This window comes from Centruroides vittatus, unplaced genomic scaffold (assembly GCF_030686945.1).
Source record: "Centruroides vittatus isolate TY-2023 unplaced genomic scaffold, ASM3068694v2 contig_914, whole genome shotgun sequence".
Classification (NCBI taxonomy): Eukaryota; Metazoa; Arthropoda; class Arachnida; order Scorpiones; family Buthidae; genus Centruroides; species Centruroides vittatus.
Genome location: NW_027122603.1, coordinates 272,726 through 283,079, shown reverse-complemented (window position 1 = coordinate 283,079; position 10,354 = coordinate 272,726). Strand labels below are relative to the sequence as shown.

Sequence of the window (10,354 nt, the reverse complement as noted above, 5' to 3'; positions counted from 1 at the left end):
AAGCCAGTTTTTAAATCAAAAAGTTTTTATTAGAATATCCTAAGAAAATAATTTGTTCTTGACAACATTCTGAGCCCGAAAATGGCAAAATTTATAAAAGAAAAATTTGTTCGCACAATGATTTTAACATTATCATCATAAGTATAACATTCAAAAAATATGTCAAGGAAGACGTCCAATTTTTGTTATTTTAAACTTGATGTAATTTACAATGTATAATAAATAAAACAATTTACAAGAATTAAAGATTCTTCCATTATATACTGTATAATAATATTCGAATTTCAAAATTTTTGGTCCAATCAAGTATTATCCCATTCATATTTACAATAATTTAAGAAAAACAAATACACTGACTAGAGAAGAACAGGAATAATATATACAGTATAAATGGAATCAGTATGCCGAGAGTTTATAAATATAATGCAAATGAAATAAAAAGTGAAAATTCAGAATAATTTACAGATTATAAGTATTATGTTATATCTAAAATAGTTTTACCCTCTTCAAGTGTTGTAATTATTAACATTGTAAAGATGTTAGAAAGTTCTGTTTTAATCTGCATAATCATCACAACTCATCTTTTTGTATCTGTAATATTAGCAGAAAATGAAAATGAATTGATTAATAAATTTAAAATTTTATGTTACAAATAAAATTTGAAATAATATATTTATTTCGTAAATACATTGAAAAATTTATTATTCTAATAAAATTTTTAAATAAATTTTACTACTATAAACTTTATATATAAATAATTATATGTAAAAAGTATACATTTTACATTTCAAAGTTATAAAAATAATAATACATAGAAGTTTCGAATAATTTAGCTCAGTCTTTATCATATTAATTATAATAATAGAACTATATGATGAAAAATATATAAATATTCAAAATTAATTTCTATATTTCAATTAAATTTAATAATTCCAATCAAATTATTCAATTATCATATATCATCAGTGGTGGGAACTACAATGGTGCAAAGTGATTTGATTGAACTAGGGCCTGGGAGCTAACAGGAACCAAACATTTCAAGTATAATACTTTTACTTGAATCAAAAAAGAATAACCAACCCATGTTCAAAACAATTGTTTTGATCACGGGTCTGGTGATTCTTTTGGTCAAGGCTAAAAGCTTTTTGAGTAGATGCAAGTCCCATCCTCCATGGCAGAAGTGGATTTCGGAGGGAAGGAGGCTTATATTAGAATTTCAAACTACAACTTGAAGCATTGTTGTTCCACCTCTGAGGTCAATAATTATTCAATTATAAAAAATGTATTAAATAACTTCTAAACTCACTTTTTTAATTCTGTTACTTATAAAATCAATTATAGTTTCTGAGCGTTGACTATCAATTTCTTGGCCAAAAGAATTCTACAAAAAATATTTTAAAAATTAAAGTTTATTTTTAATTTTAAATTAATAAATCATCTCACTAAATCACATTATTTAAATTTCAAAAATTTATTTATTTCCTAACAATAAAAAATAAATTATAGGAAATAACTTCATTATGCAAATATTTTAAGCTTAAGATAAATGAATGAAATATGAGAACAAGTTTAATCAAGTGTTATGCAAATGTATAGCCATATTGTTTATCATTATAAGAGCTGTAAAGATAATTACTTCACATTGTTTATGAAGCTTAGCATAGAGATTAATTATAATTAAAAAAATCTATAGATAAAGAACTGCATTCTAAAAACTAGTGTGAGAAAATCAAAATGATTGAACACATCAACAGTAAAATAATACAAGTTGAAACAAAAACATACACAATCACTATATTAATAAGTTATACATTTAATGTTTTGACAGGTGTTATTCATTCTCAGGTACGAAAAAGTTATATATAATTATATCTGATTAGCTGTATTATTTTTTCATATTATATATATATTTATTTATTTAAACACAGTCATTCTCACTAATCTCAAAAATTATTGCATTATTGTACAGGGTTGTTTGGATTAAAGGAGTTTACATATCCTTTTTGACTCATATATATGTAACCAAAAAGTCAAAAAGTACAAATAAATACATACATTAAAATTTTTTATGTTTATTTGATATATACATTCATGTTAAAATGTGTAGTACAATTTCATAAATTTATTGTTTCTAAAAATAATCTACAATTTCTTTTTATTTTTGAATGGAATATTTAGTAAAAAACAAAACAAAATTGGTTTAGATTAATGAGATTAACAATTTCTTTAGTAACTGATGTTGCTTATAAGTATATTATTATTCAATATTAGCAACATCAATTACTGAATACTTACTATTCAACCGAATTTGTCCATAAATTTAACAAAAAAGGGTCTTAAATAAGCATTGCCAGTTACGCTATCCAGACCTTCGTTCCGATCTCCTCTTCCAGTATATATAGGCATTAAATAAATTTTTGCATTCCATAAGAAAATACAATGAAACAGAATTGTATATTTCATAAATATATCCAGAAAACAATGTCTGTTAATTTTTTGTTTTTTATAACTTGAAATCAAGTAAATGTCTAGAATAATGATTTTCAGCCTTTTTTGGACGTGTGGCATACTTGAAAAACTATGGCACTTTTTATTATTAAATATTAAAATATCAACCAATAGGTTAATTGTGACTGGTTAGTTGATTGACTTCTACAAAAAGTAATATTCAAAGTATTGAAACCTTGTTTATGTTATTTTGAATGTAATTGAAAAAAAGGCAGGGAAAATTCCCTGCCTTTTTTTCAATATTTCATTACATATTTTTAATTTTGCATAGGAGAATATCCTATTCAACTATAATTACTAAAATTTATATAAAAACAAAATGTTTTGAATTTGGTAACTATTAAATTTTAATAGAAGTTTAGTGGAGATTGGTTGAGATCAAAGTTTTAAAGTAATAGCAAATTTCTTTCATATAAAACCCAGTTCATAGTTTTCAACAGATTGATTATATTGCAATGGTAAACATTACATACCATTTTGAAGAATTTTCCATTCTAAGCATTAATGTCTGAATAATTTAATATAAATAATTTATAATTAAAGTAAGATAGTTGTAATTATATATTCTTTCAAAGCCATAACACATTCAATGCTAGCACAACAAACCTATTCCAAATTTACTATATAAAAATGACCCAACCCTTTCAAATTTTTCTTCGTTCTGTGAGAGAGATTGTTTAACTGTTTTGGTTTTATTAATGTTTTAATTGACTAAAAACATTTAGAAATTAGAAAATTAAATTTAAAACAGATTAAAATTGATTTTCCATTTAATTGTCATGTTCAAACAAAGAAATATTTGATGAAAATTCTCCAAATCTGTATTAAAATCATGCATGATTTTTACCTCCAATATCTCATTATTTGTTTGCAGCAGCCAAATATTACAAAATTGTACTTTTATGTATTATCAACTATATTAAAACATACTTAATAATCTACAGAATTATATGATTGTGAAGTAGGTTTGTGGCACTATCAGCTATATTTCAATACATTTTCTTATTTGTTTTCACAAAGTTTAAATTTGTTGTTCTAATTTTTAGTTCATCTAACAGTATACTTAGCTGGCTTTATGGCATACTAGTTGAGAACCACTGGTCTAGAACAAAAAATAAATTTCATATAAAACAATTTAAAAAGTAAAACTATCATATTTTATTTTATGTATATATTGATTTACTTATTGTTAAAAAAACAAAATACTATTCTAATGTTTGTTCATAACTCAAACTCAAACAACATTTAATGTTATATTAATTAAATTATCAACAATCGTGAGGCAGATAATAGTGAGGGCTTATCACACCAATGATGGGCACAAATGCTCAGGGTTCAAAGTGAAAATGTTTAATAAACACAAAAATGGCTACATAAGTATGGAAACGAAAAAACCTAAAATGCATTTCGGACTATTTTCCGTCCCTTATCAGTTGGTATTATCTAAAGGTAAAAGTATATTTAAAATTATACAAGGTAAAGGTAAACTTAAAACTATGCCTAAAGCCATACAATATAAAGATGAGAATGCCATTATAACTATATGAGCAGTAAGCATTATCAGTGTAGACAGGTGTAATAATTTTAAATATAATAATGCCTTTAGATAATACAAACTGATGAGGCTTACTGCTCATATATTTATAATGGCATTCTCATCTTTATATTGTATAGCTTTAGGCATAGTTTTAAGTTTAGCTTTACCTTGTATAATTTTAAATATATTAAAACCTTTGGTTAATACCAACTGATGAGGGACTATTTTCTATTGGAAAATAGTCCGAAATGCATTTTTTGGACTATTTTCATTTCCGTGCTTTGTAGTCATTTTTGTGTTTATTAAACGTTTTCACTTTGATTCCTGAGCATTTATGCCCATCACTGGTGTGCCCTCAGTATTATCTGCTTCACGGTTGTTGATAATTTAATTAATATCATTATACCAAGGGCTAGCAGCAACTTTTGTAATAATTTCATAACATTTAATGCGATTATTCATCTTATATATTTTCTTAGACTTAAAATCTGCATGATGTACATTTAAAAAAATAGTTGAATAGTGTACAGAAAAAAAATGTTCAGAGAATATACAAGAAAAATAACAACATGAATAAAAATGAATGAAATTATTTTTTACCTGTGAATTAGTTATGAATATAACAATTAAGTGTTACATTCATAACTAATCAGGAAATCAATGGTGAAATTGATGTCCTGACATGTAAAATCTCAGTTGTTTGAAATCCTAATATTTAAAAACAAGTCAGTTTAAAGATCCAACAAAACTCAAAATCCCAACAAATTAATATCCTGACTAATTAAAATATTAATGATTTGAAGTGCTAAAATTAAAATTCTAATAATGTTGATTACAAGTTTGAAGTATTACAAGATAAATGAACATTTTTTGAGAAAAGAGAAATGATCATAGAGTCTGTCATGTAAATAAAGTCTGTTTATCCTTATAACTATTCACAATTTAGGCAAATTTCAGCAAAAATATTTAAAGATTTATTGAAAATACTTTTATCTTTCTTATAATTAAGTTTTTCTCTGTCCAAACACACAAGTATATACAAGCTGAGGAAAATCATAACCATATACAAGTTAATATATGTAATACTATAATGAACCAGAACTTTTTAGAAATGATTAAGTACTAATTCAACAATCTATCTTTTGATTTACCAAATTCTGTTATGGATATTACTTGCTTAAATTAAGTAAGATGTTATAGACTATTTAAATGTATAATATAATGTAATATATCATTTAATTCAGCATTTACTCAAATATTTCAATCATGTAAAAAATTTGTACTTGATTTTATATGCAAAGTTTTCCCTACAAAGTACATCATTTTATATTTTACTTTCTAGAAAAAAGGAATTTTGTAAGATTAAAAAAAAAATAGTGTCTTACATGTTGAGTATAATATCAAATATATAGAATCACCTTAACACATTCACTGTTGGTTAACAATTCTGTGACATGTCAAGGCTACAATGCAAAACTGGATGGCAAGTTCACAAGTTCCAAAGTAATCAATCACTTTGGAACTTGTGAACTTGCCTAAATTGAAAACAATAAACAGACTAATAGCATTCAGTTATGCATATAAAATTGTAATTAGTGAAAATTCTGTTTTTTTTTGTTACAAAGAAAACAAAATGTTAAAAACAATTACAAATTGTATAACTTAAAGATTTTATTAACTCTATGTAAGTTATCCAGTCTTATTTTCCTACTATGGTCTTTAATAACAGATAACATAAAACTGAATAAAGAAATGCCTCAATTTAAACTAATATATTGAAAGAAAATAATGATTAATGATTAATATTTAACATTTTAAAGCACTGGTTAAGATTGATAACAACCAAACCTCAACAAAACCCTTTAAAAATGCAGCCTTTTTTTAATTCACTTTCAAATGTTTTTGGCCATTTGAATGGCCTTCTTCAGGAACAAAAAATCGAATGATTCTGATTTGTATAACGAAATTTGTTTTGGAACTTTTTAAATGTTTGAATTTTCTTAAATGTCTAGTGTGCAGGCCCGATAAATAAAAAAATTACAATATATACGAGTTACTTGTACAACCATACACAAAACTATGCGTACATATAATACATGAATGAATAAATAAATAAATAAGTGCAATAAATAAATAACAAAGACTGATAACAAGCAATTATCATCAGTTATCATTATCAATCATTTTTTGAGATTGATACTGTGAAAAGACAGCTTAAATGTATTTATTGTTATCATTGTCACTAACTGAATTCTGACTACAATAAGCAAAGTCTACTATATATTGAAATAAATTAAATAAAACAGCATTTAAGATATACACATTACTGATTTATAAGATATGAAACACCAACTGTTGAAAGGTTTTATAAAAATTTTAAATAATATTTTTAATTCACTATTTTTACTTTTTTGTAAGGCATTTTAGAATGATTTCATAATCTGCATTTTAAAAAAAAATATAGAAAGATTTGATCCAATGAGAACAAATGTTTTTATGGTCAGAAATTCTGCTATTTCCATAAAGATAAATTTGAATCTAAACCAGACCTGTAACTTTTTGAATTTTGTTCTTCTATTTTCTATCTTATTAGCCTATCCAATTATCCATCTGCAATTTGATAGTTTGAAAATTACCCAGCAAAGTTTGTAAAATATAAAAAAAGCTTTTTAATTTGTTAGAGTTAGTGAAATAAACACTTATAAGATAAAGTAATTATAAACATGTCATTAATAAAACAGAAAATGTCAAATTTTTTATATAACTGCAATATTATGTAAGCATAATGAATGATGTTAAATTTGAATAAAGTTATCTAAATGCAAATTAAAAGGAAAGAAAAAATAGACGTTTGTTAACTGTTCAAAATTATCAAAATAAAAATTAATTATCTTTTGATATTTAAAATGCTAAAACCTAAAAATTTATTTTTTGTAATTAGATTTTACTATTGTCTTATTGACAAATATAATGAACAAAAAATATTTTATATGATAGTGAATCATTAGGATGTTAGTGGTTCTGAATTTATTTTAGATATAATGCTAGTGTAAAGCATATATTGCATATATATATTAGATGATTATGTCTTTAATAAATAATAAATAATTTAATGAACTGAAATCTCTTGAAATACAGTATATATTGTCAAATTTATCCAGATTGGTCAATCATGTACATGTGCTTTAAAAAAGTAAATTAATAGATTTATACAATAATGAAAGAATAGTGTTAAAATAGTTCTTCCAAAAACTAGAAAACCAGGTAATTTATATTGTCAAAGCTTTAAATACAACTGAAAAAATAACTGTAAATAATAAATTAAAATCTTGTGGGCCTTCCACTTTTTTGAATAAACTCAAAAATGCAATATGGCACACTCATAATAAATGTTTTGAGTATTGAAGTTGGATAACATGCCATGCTTTCTCCACTGCAACTTTTTAAGTCTTTTACTGAACTGTATTGTTTGCCATCAGCATATACAGTTCTTGAGAGCACACCCCAGATATTCTTAATCAGGCTTAAATCTGGAGATTGAAGAAGATGGTCCAACAGTTAGACTTGTTTTTGATGAAGTCAATTTTTTGCAGTGAAAGATGAATGGACAAGGTGCATTGTCTTGCATAAAATAAAACTTTCTGCCTAATAATTTTCATACATTTGGAAATAAAGTAATTTCAATCAGCTTCTGATACTTTTTTGAATCCACTCATCCATTTATGAATTCAATAGGTAACTTTCCCTTGCAAGAAATGGTGCCCCACATCCATAATAGAACATGACCCATCTGTCATCGAGATAAAATCCTCTCTTCTTTGTGTAAATCATAAAAATGATAGTTTAGACCATCTGGACCATCCAGAAAGGTTATTTTTTTTCAGATGAAAAAGTTCAATTGCCATTCTATATCACAAGATATGTGATCTCATGCATAAGTCAATCTTGCAGTTTTATGTTCTTTAGTTAAGAGAGGTTTTCTTTTCAATTTCTTTCTTTGAAGTTGTGCTGATGATTTTATCATTCTTTGAACAATACAGGGATGAACTTTTAACCCAAACTGATTCACAATTCTTGATGCTGAAGTCACACTGATGCTGAAGTCAACCTTAACATTTGCTTCTTATCTCTTGCATTAAACTTAGGTCTTTTACCATTGTTTTTTGAGTTGTATTTATCACCTTTTTCAATACAGTTCTGCACAACAGTGGGATTCCTTCCTATTAAGGTAGCTACATCACAATAGTTTTATAACTGTGGCCATAAAATATTAATTTGTCCTTGTCCTTTCTCTGCCAGTTTTACACCTTTTTTTATGTGTTTGACAGATGATTGCTTTTGTACACAAATATATGTAGATTTCTTTATACATGTACAAATCCTTAATTATTTACATTTATATAAAAATTTGCAGTTATTTTTTCAGTTGTATTTAAAGTTTTGTCAATATAAATTACCTGGTTTTCTACTTTTTGGAAGAACTATTCTTTCATTATTGTATAAACCTATTAATTTACTTTTTTAATGCATATGTACATGATTGAACCAATAATTTTAATTAAGTTAGTTATTTAGGTAGAATTTTTGCTGTTCTTTAAAGTTTTGTCCACCACTGTATAGGTAACTCATTAAGTTATCTGTGGTCAGAAAGTGTGTACTATACATGTGCAAACATTTTTAAACTTTCCAAACAGATAAAAAAATTAAATAATATTATATATATATATATATATAATTACAAATTGCAAGTGTAGTAAAAAATACCATATTTTACGGACTATGAGACACTATGGACTATAAGACGCACCTTAATTTTGGAGGCAATTTTTCGAAGAAAAAAGTGCGTTTTATAGTCCGTAAAATACAATATATCTCAAACTAAAACAAAATGATTGAACATTACAAAATAAATGTGAAATATACAGATATTTTTCTCATTTGAAGCATTCACTAAAATTATTGAAACATTTACCTGATGTCTTCCTCCAGTACTTCCTGAATAAAACCTAACTGTAGGATAAGCACTGACACCAGCTTCTTGACACACATTTGGAAGAGCATCACAATTAACTTTTCCAGCATTTACTTTACCAGATAATTTCTAAAAAGAAATCAGAATAACATTATATATAACTAATCTTTTAAATATAAAATAATTTAATACCAAAATTACATTATTTTACCTTTGAAACCACTTCAAATTCAGGTGCAAATGTTTGACAATGTCCACACCAAGGTGCATAGAAATCAATTACCCAAGGTTTGCGATCTAAAAGTATATCTTTAAAAGCTTTTTCAGATGTAACCGATTCAACACTACTGGGCAAAAATGAATAAATCCAAGCTCGTAATGATACTGCATCTCTATTCCAATTATTATATGAACTGAAAAAATTATATAACTTCAAAACTATGATCAAAAGCATATATACATATAAAAAACAAAGTAGAAATTACATAGCTATTTAGTATAACTTTGGTGTTATTTTTAATTAACACTAAAAGTAACATAAATGTACACTATTTTCTTGCAGTAAAATTTACTAAAATCATTTCCTGAAATTTATTGCAATTCTCAGTGAATATATTGCTTGTCATATTTTACCAGAACACATGATAATAAGTATTAGGCCATTCAATTATATTAACAAATCAAAAAGAAATGATCTAATTAAGACATGCAATTTAATCACATTGTTTTTATAGGAAATCTGCATCCAAATGTGCATCAAGAAAAATTTACAAATATATGCAGACTAGCAATTCCCAGATACAATTTTTCGAAACTTAGCATTATCAAATTTAAAAATAGCTACCTGAAAAAACAACATTTCTTTATGAAAGACATTATTATTTCCTGATAAAACTTAAATAAGAACATTTTTACATATACTGTTATGAATTTATTATGTAAAATGTTTTCTTAAATAATTCAAACAAGTAATATTGAATAATTTACTATTGAATTTAATTTTATTAACTTAAAATAATGATAAATATTTTTTATGAAAAACTACAAATAATTAGACATTGTAATCAATATTGAAGTCTACTATTTCTTAACCCTTTCCATGTGGTTAGCTACTGATCGGTATATATCACGTGACTTTTTCGTTAATCGGTAATGCGAAATACACCATTCTGCGTAAATTATAAAAAGTATAAAACTTTATAGTTTTGAAAAATCATAGAATCATATGCTTTTTGATTGCAAAATGAAAATAAGAAATTAAATGGAATATAAAGTGGTTTTTTTAAGTTGCTGTTTTATTTGAAAACTGCACAAAAATCAGTTCATTAAAATTTATA

At 25.1% G+C, this 10,354-nt stretch overlaps 1 protein-coding gene across 1 annotated transcript in view; it reads right to left on the bottom strand.

Moving 5' to 3' along the window:
• Positions 1–7: 7 nt before the first annotated feature.
• LOC136984344 (dnaJ homolog subfamily C member 10-like) overlaps positions 8–10,354 on the bottom strand; it is a 31,810-nt gene continuing 21,463 nt past the window's right edge. The window contains exons 15-18 of the mRNA XM_067281288.1: positions 9,229–9,430; positions 9,018–9,146; positions 1,307–1,381; positions 8–591 (exon numbers count right to left, since the gene is read on the bottom strand). Coding sequence (XP_067137389.1) covers positions 571–591; positions 1,307–1,381; positions 9,018–9,146; positions 9,229–9,430 — 427 coding nt within the window. The 3' untranslated portion in view covers positions 8–570. The remainder of the gene's footprint in view (positions 592–1,306; positions 1,382–9,017; positions 9,147–9,228; positions 9,431–10,354) is intronic.